Genomic DNA, 17,136 nt, shown 5'->3' with positions numbered 1-17,136 from the left:
ACCATGTAAACGCTTTTACATTGGTGTATGTCCAATGTAAAATGTAAAATTATAAGCCATTAAAATACTCAGAAAAGATATGACCTGATTTTGTAATTTTCGCCTAGCCGTATACCAGTTTTGCAGCTGTCCCTGCTATATTAGCTGTAGTGTGTACTATCAGATTAAAAAAAAACTCTATATGTTGGTTGTACCAGATCTCCCCCCCCCCCCCTTTTCCATAAAATAAATAAATTATTAAAATCAAAAAACAAACAAAAATGTTACGCTTACGTAGAGAGTGGAGTAGATAGCTACAGACAGCTGGAAGAGAAGAGTGGGAAGAGAAGGTGTTGATAACATAAATGAACTCAAGCATATCCGATTCAGACATGAAGTATACCCCGGTTCACAGACATCAACAAAGTAACACTCATAAAAATAAGATTAGACAAAATGCTGAAAACAAGCTTTTTATTATCAAAGCGCAATGCTGTAACGCTATCGCGAGTGCTGGCTACTGGGATATCAGGGCGAAATGTGAGGTAACGCGAGAAACAAACCAAATCTAACCATACATAAGTACCTCATGGACGATAAAAAAAGAAAGTCGTACCGATTAGGTTTAAAATATTGTTTATACTAATATAAACAAGTATTTACCTGAAGGCTTATGAAAAAGATATCGGCCCTATGACATAATTATGATCAGTATCATTCGCATCGATATTTTTAAGACGGCTTTATGATTTGCTCATTTGTCACCCCTGTGACACCATAGTTTGAAGATTTTGCCTAAGGAGAGACTGAGGGGAGAGTGTGGCAAGGAGGGAGGGGGGGGGGGGGGGTGAAAAGGGGGGTAGTTGATAAATTTACATTGTCCACATTTTTTACATGTTCTATGTCTTGAGGAGTATTGCATAACTACTGATTTTTCATGCTCAGACACTTGAACTTACAACCATCAGAACATTATGATGTTGCTATTGTTGGTGGTGGCATAGTTGGGCTCGCTACTGCAAGGGAACTCATTCTAAGACATCCCAAGCTCACGTTCTGTGTCCTTGAAAAGGAGAAGGAGCTATGTAAGTTAACCCCTCTAACTAAATACAATGAATGTTTGAGTTAAACATGCATGCAAACCTAGGGCCATGGGTAGATAAATTTATATTGGAGGGCAAGCCTAAAAATCATTCTTTCCTCAGCAAACCCTAGAAAGAAAATGGTACCTGTTCCTAGAGAAAATGGAATGGCTGAGGAAGGACTGAGGCTTGCCCTCCCCTCCCCCCCATTGCTTCTGTGGTAGCAGCTGTCCTGAAATCAGGACATCACAACTAGCATGACAGTTAGCCTCCTCCACAGGCAACTCTGTTATGGCCTTTATTCAGACTCAGGATTCCTGTGATTTTTCTCTTCTATTCGCCACAAGAACCCCACATGGAAAAAAAAAAAAACTTTTTCTTTCCAAATAGAAGTGATGTCTGTGGAGGAGGCTACATTACTGTGTTATCTTTTACGGCTGGTGATTAAAAAAAACTATAAAAATATTATTCTAGTTACATTCTCCAGATGCATACCTAATGATAGGCTTATTAGGCAGCAAGCAAAACCCATTTGCATTTTGCAAGAAATTCCTTATGCTTGCGCGCACCCCTCCCTCCCCAGCAAATTTGGCTATGCAGTTGTATATCTCTGTGTAGAACTCTCCATTGCTTGCTATATTATCTTTCCAAGTGTCCTCTAGTTCCTTCAGTATTTAAAGTATTTAGAATGAACAGATGACTGACAATAAGTTATGGGCCGGATAAATAAGGTTTTACTGGTTTTGTTTTTCAGCTATGCACCAATCAGGTCATAACAGTGGCGTCATTCATTGTGGTATATACTATACTCCTGGTTCACTAAAAGCCAAGCTTTGTGTACAGGGTTTGGACCTTACTTATCAGTATTGCGATGAGCATAACATTCCCTACAAGAAATGTGGCAAGGTACAGAATGTTATTAACAAACCAGAATGAGCTCTCCTTTCCTTCCTCCATCCTTCTTAGGGGTGAAGGGACGTAGCCAGAACTAAGACGTAATAGCATTATTGGACCAGAAAGGGAGGGGGGGGGCATCCCCCTTCACTTCACCCCTGGGGTCTATACAATGTGACTTAGGAGCGGTGTTTACCTTACAACATAAAGTCCTCTTCAACGAACATGATGCCCTCCAAAAACCTAAATGAATTCCCTGTCAAAATAAAATGCTCACAATAACATGGATTGAATTTTACTTTCAGTTAATAGTTGCTGTAGAGGATAAAGAGATTCCCTTGTTGAACAATTTATATGAAAGGGGCAAAAAGAATGGTGTAAAAGATCTGACAATGGTTGATAAGAGAGGGATCAAGGAAATTGAACCACATTGTGAGGTATGGATTAATGCTTATTTGAAATGGTATAAATCAATCAGTATTTTTTTTCTAGAAAAGCAATTCATATGGGAAACACGTCTGCCAGGTTCATAATAGATGTAAAGGGGACATATGTACAACCTCCCCCACCCCATTTTCCTTTGGTTGTCAAAAAGTAGTGTTTTCCCTTTGATGAAGATTTAGCCTACATTATTTACATTATTACATTATTTAGCAAAACTACGTGTGCATCATCACTGAGTGACTCTTGGCATGCTTTTGTCCCCCATACTTGCTACAAACTCTACACATATATAAATGCCTTCATATCCCAGTCAGCAAGTATTTTGTCTATGCTTTTGTACCCCATACTTGCTAAAGAACTCTATACATATATAGATGCCTCATGTCACATTCAGCAAGTCTTTTAATTATCTATGCTTTTGTCCCCCATACTTGCTACAAACTCTACACATTATATAAATGCCTTCATATCCCAGTCAGCAAGTATTTTGTCTATGCTTTTGTACCCCATACTTGCTAAAGAACTCTATTCATATATAAATGCCTTCATATCCCATTCAGCAAGTCTTTTGTCCATGCTTTTGTCCCCAATACTTGCTACAAACTTTATACATATATAGATGCCTTCATATCCCATTCAACAAGTCTTTTAATTGTCTATGCTTTTGTACCCCATGCTTCCTAAAGAACTCTAAATATATATATATATATATATGTCTTTACACACACTTACACTTTTCCAGGTACACACAGCATATTTTTGAAGAGGGGGCTTATGAGTTAAATTGTATCACAATTAAGTGGGGGTTGAAGTAACAAAGAATGTATGAAAAATTAATCATGTAGGGGGTAGGGGGTAGGGGGGAGTGGTAAAGCCCCCCGACCCCTCCATCTACATGGCCCCTGTTTTCAGATAGCAGATCAGTAGTATGAAAAAAAACAAAATAATTCAAGGGTTGTAGGAACAGCAAATTTTAGGCTAAATTCTTGCAACATCGTTTCCTCTACCGGGTCACGTACAGTTTGCAAGCCACTTGGTAGCTTGGATTACACAACATAGCTCGACCAAGTTTTCTAATCAAACACGAAGTGCAAACAAGATACATTATTCAAGCCAAATTATAGGGAAATTCATAGCTTATTATCTGAATTTAACCTAACAACCGCTGTTCCTACTGCCCTTGATAACTATGAAATATCTGAGAAAAATAAGAGCTCATGATATTTTTTTCCAGGGCATGTTTGCTATTGTCTCTCCAAACACTGGTATTGTGGATTGGGCACAGGTAGCCCTAGCCTATGGGGATGACTTTAGAAAAGGTGGTGGGGACATATTCACTGGATATGAAGTAAGCCTTTGAGACAAAATGATTTCACTTATATTATTATTAATTTGTTTTTATATATAAAAAATTATCAGAGCCATTCTATCCTCTTAGGTAACTGATTTCAAGTGTGCCTCTGAGAGTGGAAAGTCACAAGAAAAAGAAGCAGGTGATGTGCCTCCGCGGTTTTCTGTAAATATAAGAAAATAACTAGTAGAGGTGTGGCTGTGCCCCCTTCCCAGTTATTTTAATGTCTACAGGCACATAGGTGGGGGGAGGGTATGGAAGAACCATCCCACTTGACTGTAAGGTCCACTCAAATGAAGGAAAATTGAGTACTACTGCGAGCTAGGACATTCAAAATTCTGGCTAGGGCCTGTTATAAGTATGGTACACCCCCTCCCCACTAGTGTTTCAAGGCTTGTTATGGACCTGATTAGGCTTACTGATTGACTTGCAGGCTAAATGATTTGCACCCTTTTCTCTTAAGGTCTCACACATCCTGTAACAGTTTTCACTAATAACAAGGTTAGTCACTAAGGAGTAAGGGTGTAGTCATATGAATTACCCCCCACCCCTTCAAAAAAAAAAAGATTGAGAACCCTTTATTCTCTTTTTTTATATATATTCTCATGGTTCACTTAACAGGGCATAACTCATATATTTTTATACCAATAGCGAAAAAATATATCATTTGTTAAAAACAAAATGTCAAAATGCCAATATTGTATCTGTTGGGGCACATGCATGAATTCAGCATTTTTCTGATGTATCAATTATTTACAGATTCTATGCAAAGAATTATAAGTTCTGGCTAGAGAAGCGTAAAGTTACGAAAACAGACTTACTCATACCAGGGGTGTTTGGTCTATCCATGCTATTGATGGCAGTGCCTTGCATCCAAGAGTCTGTATCCGTGGTGGGGTGGGGATGTGACGTTAGGTGTGGTCGCACCTGCAAAGGGATCGCAATCTCACCCCAGGGTCACCATTACACCTCACAGAGGGCAAGAGGAAGAAGAAGTTACCGCTTCTGGTCCTTTACATATGTGTGATGCCTTTTTTTCAGCAAACCATCAAATGTCGCTACGTCATCACTTGTGGAGGGTTGTACTCGGATCGGCTCGCCGAGAAGTCGGGCTGCAATAGAGAGCCAAGGATTGTGCCATTTCGAGGCGATTATCTCGTCCTTAAACCTGAGAAATGTCACTTGGTGAAAGGGAACATTTACCCAGTAAGATGTTCAGCTTTAATCTCTCTCCTAAAGAGGGCAGAATTGCTGCTGTTGATAAAATTGCTCCTAGTACTTTGCTGTGTTGTATTATTGTAGTCACTTTTGTCTCAATTGTCTGATGTTGTAAGAATCCACATACTCGTACTCGCTGCTGGGACGTAGCCAGGGTGTGCTAAGAGAAGGAGGGTGGCGGAGGCCAACTTTTAATTGAGCATCCCAAGACAAGAACAAAAACGTTTGTACTCTTAAGACAAGGCTCTTTCAGGTTAATAGGGTAAAAGTTAAGTAGATTTGTTATGGCGTCAAAATTGAGTGTGAAAAGTGAAAGTGAGTGTGTACACACCATCTCTACCGATGACGTGGTAACCATTCTTGTTCTTGTAGGTGCCCGACCCGAACTTCCCGTTTCTGGGTGTCCACTTCACTCCGCGAATGGATGGCAGTGTTTGGCTTGGCCCTAATGCTGTCTTGGCGTTTGCTCGCGAGGGATACAACCTTCTGGACATCAACTTGAGGGACTTGGCCGACGCTCTGGCTTTCAGGTAATTTCTTGTGAAGTTGTCAGTTGTTGTTTTATTGAAGGGTAACGCTTGAATCTACTGCTATCTGAAAAATTGCTACACATAAAAACTTTAAGTTTGTATACACTTCTGTCTGTAGTCTTCTGGGGACACGTGTCCCCCCATAATATTTTCCAATCTTATAAGGAAATGACCAGTAGGGGCGTGGCTGTGCCCCCCCCAAATCTTATGTTGCCTGCTACGACTTTATTTTTATTTCTTACCAAGAGACCATGAGGACAGGCCGTAGATAGGGCAAGGGGGAGGGTAAATACAAAACAAAATTTTTGCGGTCAAATACATTTTTTCCATCGACAGATTTGGAAAAGCCATCGCAATATACAACATCAAGAGACCATGATCTCTTGCTCTTACTGATATTTTGTACTGATTAGTGCTTTTTTGGTGTTGGGTAATTGATTGATATTCTTTATTTTTTGGCTAGTTTTATCGATTTTTAAGACTCAGTACTTTTGAGGTATTTCTATTGTTGCTTTTCTGATGGTCAAACCCCCAGGGAGCAGATATGCAGACTGTGCTCATTGTTCTTTCAGGGGCCTAAGGCAGCTGATGTTTAAATACTTCTCGTTCGGTGTGGGCGAGTATTACCGAGGACTGAACCATGCGGCGCAAGTCAAACAACTACAAAAGTACATCCCTTCTGTAACCGCTAATGACGTTGTAAGGTAACTACTTCGTCCGAGGGAGAGGTAGATTGTGGGTAGAATACTGTGGATTACTCCTTCATCTGTTACAGGACATTTCATTCCCTGGGGGAACTCTCCATAAAGTTATCTTAAAAGGTATCTTTTAAGGTATAAAATTCTTCTTACTGCTATCCCTTAGGGGGTGTTAAATTTTTCCCGTTCCTTCTATTTCATATGGGGTCTCACAATAGTAGTTCCATACATCCTTATAACAACTGGTCAAGAATGTTGTCAGAATAGAGATGTGAACGATGGTGGTGTCATCAGGGAAAAACACTTTAAATGCGTCTATCTTTTAGGGGTAAGAATTGTTGTTGACCACATCCAAAGTGCTATCCCTCTGGAATAAAATTAATTTTGCCAATGATCCCCCCTCCCCCTTCAGGACTTCATTTGTAGCCTCGATGACAATTGCTCTGGATATCATGGCCACTGAGTTATTGAGAATCCTCAAGCTCCTCAAAATTTGATCTCCGATTTAGCCCCTTGGCTCTTTTTCCAGCCGTCGCTAGGCCTCATCGGCCTCACAGAAACGAGCTGGGAATCGAGCCCATTGTGCCCTTTGTCTTACGGCTCTTTTTCCATCCCAGTGGACCATCAGGAGTTCGTGCCCAGGCCCTTGACCGTGATGGCAACCTTGTGGACGATTTCGTGTTTGACGGGGGCGTGGGCGAGATCGGGAGTCGTGTACTGCATGTGAGGAATGCGCCCTCACCCGCCGCCACATCCTCACTAGCTATCGCTCGTATGGTGGCCGACAAAGCCGCCGAGAGATTCACCTTATAAGATCCAACATATACAAGAAGTACTGTATAGTTAAAAGAAAATTTGCATAATAATGAGTGCTGTTTCACAGTGTGATGAGAGACTGGGGTGATCACATGGAGAAAGGCTCCGTGTGGTTTGTTATATCCTCTAAGGACCTAAAAAACCTGCTGTGTTGAATCTAAATGTCGATTTGTGTCGACACGTTTCAGACGTCGCACTGAATGAGTCGGGCTGAATAGGTTGCGAGGAGTAAAAGATGACTTGATGTGGAGTTTCTGTTGCACAAACCAAAACTGTGACATTTGGTTCAGCACAGCAAAAACTCGATGTTTGAATGGGTGTCGTGCTTTTGCCGTGGAGCACGGCTGGCACAGCCATGCCGAATTGATTCAAAATTAGACAATGCAGAAGCGCGAGGTATTTGTCGGGCCCTAAGTAAAATCATCCTTCCTATACCAATGGTATCTGTCGCCGTGTTGATGGAGAGCCTCTTGTAATGTATCCATTCTAGGCAAAAATATATCCTGTCGAAATTTGAAATCTCGGGTAGAAATATGTATGTTATTCCAGAAGAAATCCATACCGCAACGGGGGATAAGAGATTCCGTGTGAGGGGTATCTTTCAGTCCCTACTACACTAGCCGCATCACAGTATTCACACCACGCCCGTACCCAGGATGTTTCCTGGGGGGTAGGGGGTTGTGCGAAATCCGAAAAAGTTGACCTTATTTTTCTAGGGGAAGGGGGGGGGGGGGAGGGAGTGACGGAGTTCTCTGATAAAAATCTAACCAACTCCCTGCCTTTGCAGTATCTCAACAGGACGTTTATTGTAGGATTGGGCTACATATTACCAGAGTGATCTAGCTTCTGATTTTGAGTTTTGTACACAAATAGGATGTCTATTTCCATTGTGGGAGGTGCGTTTGCACCCCCCCCCCCCCCCTGGGTATGGGCCTGTACACCAACAACCCAATGGGCTCCCACTTCCAGGGGGTGAAAATTCCAGAGGTTGGATCACACACATTCACATAAAAACATGAATCTTACCATTTACACAGCGCAAGTCCACCTATAATTGACACTAAAATATATAGATATGTATGTTTGGGTAGCTAATTGAAAAAAAAGGTGACCCAAGTTTGTATTTTAATTATTTCAAGTAGATCACTGTATAAAAAATGTATAAATAACACTAGTTATGTCAGAAATAGACTATATTTTTTGTGGAAATTTTATCTGTGAAAATAAACCATTGGACGTTTACCATCTAAAAGTAAATAAAAAATGTATTAAATAACACTAGTTATGAGAAATAAACTATATTTTTAGTGGAAGTTTTATCTAATGTGAAAATAAACCATTTGACGTTTACCATCTAAAGTATCAAAGTCATCTTTTCTTAGTTTATTTACAATTGTCACTATATTTATTACAAAGAAGTGTTGCATTTAATAACTGCAAATAGAGTGATTTTCATTAACCTGTGTATTACACTTTAGCGTATTACACTTTATTGTGATCTGATTCTATTGTTCTCTTTTATGTTTTACTGACTATTATCCTATGACTATCACACTGTTTCACGGGTTAATGAAAACAACTCTATTGCTATCATAGGATACAAAAAGAGAAGACCCATTATTTGGTCACAGTACCCTTTTCAAAAAAGATTTTCATACTTTCCCAACCATCCTATTTACATCATATTACTTGTTAGATAATACCTTTTACACACTATTGCATTTTTATTCAATACTTCTGTGCGTAGGAAGCTACTGGTATATCTGATATAAAACATTTTGATACAAAAATGGCATAGTATTTTAAAGAAACGGTATTGGATCATAATCTAAATATCTGTGGAAATCTAGCTTTATTTTATGCTTACGTTCTTATTTGGTTTTATAGATACTGAACATTGCTGTGGCCACGAAGAATTCAGCTTTGCATAAATATGCTCCTTTACAATAAAAAGAAGAATGATGCATCATAAACCAGCTGTCAACATAATGGATTTTTTGAAGTCAATTCTTTGAGTCAAATGCAATGAATCTTTGAAACAAGGAATTTCTCTTCTTCCTTATGTCACCATTTTCCTCGTTTAGCCCAGTCTTTAGGGTTCCAATGCAGGCAATTTGAGTCTATTCTTATTTTCCTTTTTGACATGGCACGCCTGTGTCCCTCAAGGACTTCCTTGCCCAAGGACAAGATGTACTGCCCCTTGTAGTAATGGATGAGGCCAAGGTGTTGTAAGGTGGACACTACGTCCTCCTTCCGAATGCTGGTCAGCTCACAGATCTCACTGTTAAAATATGGTAAATATATTCATCAGTCATTACTTTACCTATTATCCCCAGAGTGGGAAAAAAACATGAAGTGATAGGGAGGCTCGATGGGAAATTCAGAAGTATAAATAATCTAATGTAAAGAATACTATTTCTTATAGAAAAGCCTATTTTGTCTCTCAGATACCCCCTAAATATACCAGAGCCCCAATTTAACCCGTAAAAAACACCGCAAAACCATACACAAAAACTCAGAAAAAAAACAAAAACAAAAAACCTGTAAAAAATTAGTCAATAACCATAAACTGTGCATTCTAGAGCGAGTACCGCAATATCACAGAATAAAACATTGAAAACCGCGCCAGATTTACAGCAAACCCTTACGCCCTCTCCTATAAGATCAACATGGAAAGAAAAGCTAAAAATAAGGCTAACCTGTAACGAATTGAACACATGCTTTATTTTTTAGTTAAACCAATGACCAGACCATGGTAACATTGGAATATTGGAGTCTTTTGTATGACCACACTAAGCCCCTGCATCTGCAAGCTTATCATCTTAGTATGAGACTTTTCAAGAAATATTATTTCTTTAGAAAGCTATTGATTGAAGAAAGTCTTGTATAGTATCTACAACCCTTTTTTACCAACAAGCTAGTGAAACTTACTTAATGGTGATACTTGGAGGGTTTCCATCTTCAGATTTGAGGCCTACTAATATTTCTAATATAGTCTGAGACCAGTAGCTACGATAGGACAGCAAGCCTAGATCAGAGAGGGGCTTTTCGGGTGTGCCCGTCTTCCCTTCAAACTTGGAGAGCTCATAACCTAGAGGGAAATATCAAAAGCTTAAGTCAAATCTTAAGAAACATGGTAAGAAATGTATGTGTGTAACCAGGCATTGGAGTTCACCTGAAACTAATCACATCCTTTATCGTAAAGTATACTTATCCAAGGTCAGCCTGGAATATTTGAGGGCCAAGTAAATGTGGTACTCAATGTGTTGACTGAGGTTCATTTAATCTTTACTGGTGTAAATAATACTTACTAAACTCTATCAACAGTTTTCCATAACCCTTACGCTGGTACTGTGGTAATGTCAAAATACATGCAACATTGTAATCCTCCGTTGACTCCTTCTCCTAGATAATCCAAACAAAAAGACTGTAAATATCCACTGAATTGAAATGCAAGCAGTTCATACAGTAATTATAGTAGTAGATTACCTTAGAGAAGTATCCCACAATGTGGAATCCCGCGCCATCTGACTCAGTCATGATGTAGAAAAGAAATGGGTCAGTATCGTAGTACAGCGTCTTGTGATCCAGGAACATTTTCGCCAACAAACAAAGGTTCTGTGCATATTGCTACAAAGCAACCAAAGGCAAAAATGGTCAGTATTTAGAGGTCACTTGCATACTGCTTGAGTCCAAGATTTGCATGGCCAACAAACAGGAGCTCTCTGCTTTCTGTTAATTTCATAGAAATAGGGAGCCATATTCAAGTAAAAGGAATATGGGCCAACCCCATTCACAATTGCTATCTGAGATCAGTTATCAAGGTATGGTGTTCTATGATACATTAATGGAGAAGTGTATCAGTGATGCTGCTTGAGTACTGAGGGTCAAGCTAAGACAGAAGAGTTGGACATACCTTCTACCATACATAGTTCTTTACTATCTTAAGACAGATAGAATATTAAAAACATCCACAAGAGATTTGCCATCTCAATTAGGTAGAGAAGCAAACACACAACTGAGCTACCATGGCACTCTAGGGTATGTAGTTCCCATGTCTGCCCTGCCATCACTATAACATTTTTACCTTGTTTTTTCTTCCATCAATTTCAAAGAATGATATTGTTCCATTTCTGTAGATTTCATTTCCAGGTGGATGAAACAGGTTGCACTTTACCTGAAACACAAGATTAGTATGGAGACACATTAAAACATATGGACCAACAGGGCTGGAAACTATACCTGCAAAGTCCCTTTTGATTTTTAACTAACCATAAGTCATGCTTTTTAACTGCTTGCCTAACAAATAAGGATGGTTGCCCTAGTGCAGGCGCATACACAGGGGGTTGCGTCATGTCTTATTAAGGAATCTTAAAATACTTGGCTTTCTCCATAAGATACCTACCACTGCGCACCCCCCCTCAACCAATCCTGTGTACGAGCCTGTAGTGTGCCAGCTGCCTAAACAACTGATAACCAGAAACGCTGGCTCACAGTAATGGGCTATTTCAAGGCTGTTGTGGTGTCCCTGCCAATTGTCTTGTCCCATTTCTATCTTTATTTTATCTCTATGGATGTATTTATGTATTCTTGCATAACCAGCGAAGCTGTTAAAATAAAATTATATACATGTTCTTGTACAGAACCTTACCATGTGCCGCTTTAAGCAGTGAAAGCTTTTGACAAATTTAAGGCAAAAATCACACAGGTAGACCATAGGAAGATTGGTGAACTCTTGTGGATATGGTGAGAAGTACCAGGGCTTAATACGGAATTTGCCAAGCTGCACCATCTGGATATTCTTCATTCTGGTGACAATATCATCATTGCTGCGATCTTGTACTAAACTACCATGCTGACGCAGGCTGCTCATTTTAGTTGGGGGAGTGTCTTTGGTTGGGCTATCTTGACTATCAATCTGAGACAACATCAACATTTGTAGTCACCATTCACTATAAACTAGCACATGCTTGGCAGGACCAATCTTTACCCAGAAATTACAATTCACAGATTTTAAAGAGCAAGATTCACATAGATCATTGAAATTTTGCCATTCATGAATCAGACATGACAGCAATCATTGATTACAATTTTCAATCTGCACTTTTCACAAATCATGATAAATGAAAAAAGGCTGTTTGCAAATCACAAAAATAGCCTTACCATTCCTGACAATGTAGGACTGTGTAAATCCTGTTTTAATTCTAACGCTGAGAAAACCAACGTAGGGGAAGTAGTCTCAAAAGTATCCAAACACTTGTTCTAGTTCATCATTTATGCATATTAATTCAATCTCTAATACAAATAAAATAAAGCCCCCCATCATACCAGAATTTCATCTGAAGACTTGTCCATGGCATTAGCTTTCCGTTTCCTTCCCGTCAGAATCTTGTTTGTTCTTGGTCCAGTGCCATTGACCATATCTCTTTCGGGAGATGGGGGTCGAGAGCCTGCTGCGCCTTTGCTTATTTTCTTGGTGTCCTCCTTTTTAGGAAGTTGTATTCTTGTTTTGTCAAGTCTATCTTCTGTGACCCATTCATCCAGCCTTTTATTAACTGAATATATATAATAATATGAGAATTTGCAAGATATGGAGTATTTATCTGCCACTTTGGGCCATTCAGAAAAACACCCCCCCCCTTAAAAACGTTGTCAGCAAACTTATTCTCATTGCTCTCACATAAGTCGATAAATTAACTAATTCCACAATAACAGCTAATATAAAGACCAATCCAACTAGTAAAGGGAGTCTAATTTTCAATACGTACAAAAATAAACTTTCAGTTTCACAGACTTACAATCGATGAAATGAACATAATATTCAAATTCGTCTCCTTTTTCTCTCTTGCTGATGATTTCTGCCAATGCTAAATTGGGAATCAACGTGAACTTGGATTAATTTTGCATAAAATATACACGATGCTATTCAAATTGTTAGCAAAATTGGTTCGTCTTTTTACTTACGCCATTCGTCAGAATTATTCATTCTTACAGGCATTCTACAGCCCTCTTTAACGTCACACTGAAACATAAAAGTGCCTTTAGTGCGTATACTTTACTTTTTAATCTTTAAGGTAACCAAAACGGCTAAGGCTGGGGAAAAAAAACACTTTCTTACCTCGATTTCCCCGTTCATTTCCGCCATCTTGGGTTGTTTCTTGGCGGCGGCCATTACACGCTTATTATCGGCAACAGTTCGTGTGGTCGGAGCCGTATAGCCGAATATATATCGACTATAAATCGATATTTCATACAGTCTTGTTGGAAGTTATTTTGGGGGTAATTTTCAAAATATGATTCAAAGAATCCAATTTTAGAAAGCCTTTGACATAGAAATAATAAAAACATCATCAAAACTACAATTTTATTTAAATGGTCTAGCTAGTCCAGCAGTCGAATAATTTTCGTAAATCTATTCGGAAAACGTGTGAGCCCTGGTGACGAGAGAGTACCAATCCATCTCGTCCCAAGAGTCCTTCTTATTTCTGCGCATGCGTCTGAGATAGGAGAGAGTACAAGCCATCTATAAAATAACAGTTCTTTGGACGCATTTTGCTTACGCCTCAATGCGTTTACAATGTAAAAGTGAAATATATGTTTATAAAAATAAGTAAATATAATATTATATATGTATATAAAAAAAGAACATCAAATTTTACATTGTATAGAAAAGTAACATAAAAGAAAAAAACTATAAATTTCTAAATGTCTTTATTCCTAAAATGTCTGTAATTCTTTTATTTCTTTTATTTTATTATAAGAGAAACCACAGGGAGCTCATCCTAGTGGTTTTAATAAAGATTCCTAGCTTTGCGTTGTTGATGATTTTGAAGTTTATATTTCTTTTGTCTGTGGTTTCGTAGCCTGGCGTTAAGAAAGATCTCTCACTTGATTTATTTACATTTCCATACATTCAGTATAAATATGTGAGGAGACCCAAGATATTTTTATTGGTTAGGTTGATCTGCCATTTTCTGCAATTTGCACTAGCAACGTTTGGGATGTATATATATCGAGAAAATCCTTATAAGGTGCTTTCTGAGAAAAATACAAACAGTTTTGTTCGTTTTGTAAAATGTTAGTACAAATCCTGTTTACTATACCCACAGGCTTACCAGCCTCACAGCCAGTCTCCAGTCAATCCCAGTAACTAGCTCGAATATTTTCATGATTGATCACGTCCTGTAATTGTCCTATAATTGTCTTATATCCTTCTAGTATATAGTAACGCGGAACCCTCAACTGCTCAAACGTTAGAAATACCGCTTATTCTGAATAAATACACATCACAAAGCAATGAGAGTTTATAGTGACCTTAATTCTAGGATATAAGACAATTATAGGACAATTACAGGACGTGATCAATCGTGAAAATATTCGAGCTACTTACTGGGATTGACTGGAGACTGGCTGAGAGGTTGGTAAGCCTGTGCTATACCCAAGGATCACTATTACCATACTTATACTCATGAGCACCTGCTATTACCCATTTTGAAATAAGTGTAGCCCCGACAACAGACACGCCAATAAAGTCACGCATTTTCCTAGAGCCCAACATGGTGTAATGTTCTAATCCCTATGTCAAATCTCGAGGCACGTAATAAAACTACAAACTTGTGTATTTATGTGTCTAGACTAGTTCCAGTACCGCGCGGTTAAACCAGCCTTTAGTTTGAAATGGCGGCGTTTTACCGGCGAACTGTCACAATTTTGGCGAATGCTAAGGAAACTAGACCAAACTTAAGGCTATAATTTTCTTTATGACTCCCTTATTATCAAAGAAATCTGTCTCTTTTGTGCAGTACGGTTTAATGCTGTACCACTTTCACCCTCATATATTAAAGCCCACCAGAATCACTGAACACTCGGCAACTTTAATCGATAACATTTTTTTCAATTCCCTGGAACATCAGACCCTAAGTGGAAATATACTTACTGGAATTACAGATCATCTTCCTAATTTCTTAATTATTAATAAATTAGCACCTTTACCCCAGAGTTACAAAATGTACAAACGAGATTTCTCCAAGCTTGATAAAGAAGCATTATTATCAGATATTCAGTCCATCAACTGGATCGATGTCCTACCATCTAATGATGGATCGAAAAATGTTAACGATATATTTCAATCCTTTTTTTCAAATATTTCTGCTATTATTGACAAACATGTTCCCCTGAGGAAACGGACAAGAAAGGAGATTAAATCACTTTCCAAGCCTTGGATTACCAAGGGCATTATAACATCAATCAAGTTGAAGGACAAATTCTATAAAAAATATCTTGTATCTAGAAGTGAGTACTACCTCTCAAAATACAAATGCTATCGCAATAAGATTAGTCAGCTTATTAGAACTAGCAAACAGAACTACTATCAGAATTACTTTGCTACCAATAGTAAGAATATAAAAAATATTTGGTCAGGTATTAAGGAATTGATAACAACAAAGCCTACTTGCTCAAACCAACCCTCCAAACTTATCATTAATAATAAGACAGTCAAAGACCCCAAAGCTATTGCAATAGCCTTTAATAACTTTTTTGCTACAATTGGTAGTCAGCTTGCTAGTAAAATTCCACATGTAGATAGAAGTCCTGAATCCTTCCTTGGTCCACCGCTAGTAAACAGTTTTGTCCTTTCTCCGGTCACAGCATTTGAGATAGAGGATATTATTTCTGGGTTAAATCCCTCCAAGGCATCAGGTCCTTATAGCATCCCAGTTTGCCTTCTAAAATTTTTGAAGTCCTATTTATCAGTACCCTTGGAAATATTATACAATCACTCATTTAGTAATGGCTGTGTCCCGGATCAGTTTAAAATTGCAAAAACAATTCCAATTCATAAAAAAGATTCAGCTAGCTGCATGGATAATTATAGACCAATCTCGCTGCTTTCAATTTTTAACAAAATCTTGGAGAAACTAATGTATAAAAGACTTATTGCCTTTATTAACAAATATAATATTCTCTATGACAAGCAATTTGGATTCCGAGAGCAACACACTACTTTTCATGCAACACTTCTAATTGTAGACAAAATTCAAAGGGCTATAGAGGAGGGCCAGTATTCCTGTGGGATATTTCTCGACTTCTCAAAAGCATTTGACACAGTTGATCATAAAATTCTTATTAGCAAACTTGCTCACTACGGAATTCGTGGAATTGCAAATGAATGGTTTTCATCATACTTGTCAAATAGAAGGCAATTTGTGTCAGTTAATAATTCAGAATCTGATGAAGTTGTCCTCACTCATGGAGTCCCACAGGGTTCAGTACTTGGCCCCCTCTTATTTCTTATTTATATCAATGACTTTCATAGATGCAGTAGTATATTTGATTTTCATATCTTTGCTGATGACACTAACCTATTTTACTCGAACAGTAGTTTGCTTGCTCTGGAATCCTGTATCAACGAAAATCTTCTTCATGTTTCTAGCTGGCTTGCTGCCAATAAGCTCTCTCTAAATATCGATAAAACAAACTTCATCATTTTTCATCCACCACAGAAAATCTCTAATTATACTCTAAGTATTAAGATAAATGGCAAATGCATCAAGAAAGAGAAGTACATCAAATATCTAGGCATCTATATTGACTCCCATCTTAGCTGGAAATATCAGATACTTCATATAGCTAAAAAGATTAAACGTTGCATTGGTGTTCTCTCAAAAATAAGACATTATGTAAATATTTCAGTCCTAAAAATGCTTTACTATACATTATTATTTCCATTTCTAACTTACTCAGTTGTGACCTGGGGCAACACCTATGCAACTACTCTTAAGCCCCTTTTTATACTTCAGAAAAGGGCAATTAGAATATTAACTTTTTCTGATTTTAGGACCCCTTCAAATCCATTATTCTACCAACTTAGTCTCCTCAAACTTCATGACATAATCTATCTTAACAATGCACTGTTTATGTATGACTTCCATTCAGATCATTTGCCATCTGTCTTCAAATCATTTTTCACAAATATTAACAGGATACATCAATATAATACAAGACTTGCTAGTAGGAAGACTTATTACCTGCCTAAGATACGCACAAACTATGGCAAATTTAATATTCGCTTTCTTGGTGTAAAAATCTGGAACGATATTCAGGATGATTATAAATCTGAATCT

General features: G+C 38.3%; 2 protein-coding genes across 2 annotated transcripts; one reads left to right on the top strand and one right to left on the bottom strand.

Annotated features, from left to right (window-relative positions):
• Positions 1 to 297: 297 nt before the first annotated feature.
• Positions 298 to 8,371, top strand: LOC5506318 (L-2-hydroxyglutarate dehydrogenase, mitochondrial). The gene is made up of 11 exons (XM_001626993.3): positions 298 to 524; positions 925 to 1,064; positions 1,816 to 1,967; positions 2,261 to 2,392; positions 3,634 to 3,747; positions 3,838 to 3,892; positions 4,214 to 4,251; positions 4,792 to 4,956; positions 5,341 to 5,498; positions 6,071 to 6,202; positions 6,814 to 8,371. The coding sequence occupies exons 1-11, from the start codon at positions 436 to 438 to the stop codon at positions 7,007 to 7,009; spliced, it is 1,371 nt and encodes a 456-aa protein (XP_001627043.2). The 5' UTR covers positions 298 to 435; the 3' UTR covers positions 7,010 to 8,371.
• Positions 8,372 to 8,380: 9 nt separating this feature from the next.
• LOC5506333 (histone acetyltransferase KAT5) lies at positions 8,381 to 13,490 on the bottom strand. Its single transcript, XM_032374704.2, has 10 exons — positions 13,131 to 13,490; positions 12,977 to 13,034; positions 12,811 to 12,879; positions 12,341 to 12,567; positions 11,664 to 11,930; positions 11,100 to 11,189; positions 10,502 to 10,642; positions 10,324 to 10,417; positions 9,944 to 10,103; positions 8,381 to 9,293 (listed from the first exon to the last, which is right to left on the bottom strand). Exons 1-10 carry the CDS (start codon positions 13,182 to 13,184, stop codon positions 9,077 to 9,079), a joined length of 1,377 nt encoding a protein of 458 aa, XP_032230595.1. The 5' UTR covers positions 13,185 to 13,490; the 3' UTR covers positions 8,381 to 9,076.
• Between the last annotated feature and the right edge of the window lie 3,646 nt (positions 13,491 to 17,136).

This window comes from Nematostella vectensis, chromosome 1 (assembly GCF_932526225.1).
Source record: "Nematostella vectensis chromosome 1, jaNemVect1.1, whole genome shotgun sequence".
Lineage (NCBI taxonomy): Eukaryota > Metazoa > Cnidaria > Anthozoa > Actiniaria > Edwardsiidae > Nematostella > Nematostella vectensis.
This window is presented reverse-complemented; position numbering and strand designations above follow the sequence as displayed.

Bases quoted from the DNA above. Each gene is read 5' to 3' on its own strand.
- LOC5506318 (XM_001626993.3), top strand. From the start codon at position 436: ATGCTGAAAACAAGCTTTTTATTATCAAAGCGCAATGCTGTAACGCTA. The intron at 525-924 runs GTAACGCGAGAA...TTTCATGCTCAG, and splicing joins ATATCAGGGCGAAATGTGAG to ACACTTGAACTTACAACCAT. The intron at 1,968-2,260 runs GTACAGAATGTT...TTTTACTTTCAG, and splicing joins CCTACAAGAAATGTGGCAAG to TTAATAGTTGCTGTAGAGGA.
- LOC5506333 (XM_032374704.2), bottom strand. From the start codon at position 13,184: ATGGCCGCCGCCAAGAAACAACCCAAGATGGCGGAAATGAACGGGGAA. The intron at 10,643-11,099 runs GTAAAAATGTTA...GTTGCTTTGTAG, and splicing joins TTGATGGAAGAAAAAACAAG to CAATATGCACAGAACCTTTG. The intron at 10,418-10,501 runs GTAATCTACTAC...TGGATTATCTAG, and splicing joins TTGTGGGATACTTCTCTAAG to GAGAAGGAGTCAACGGAGGA.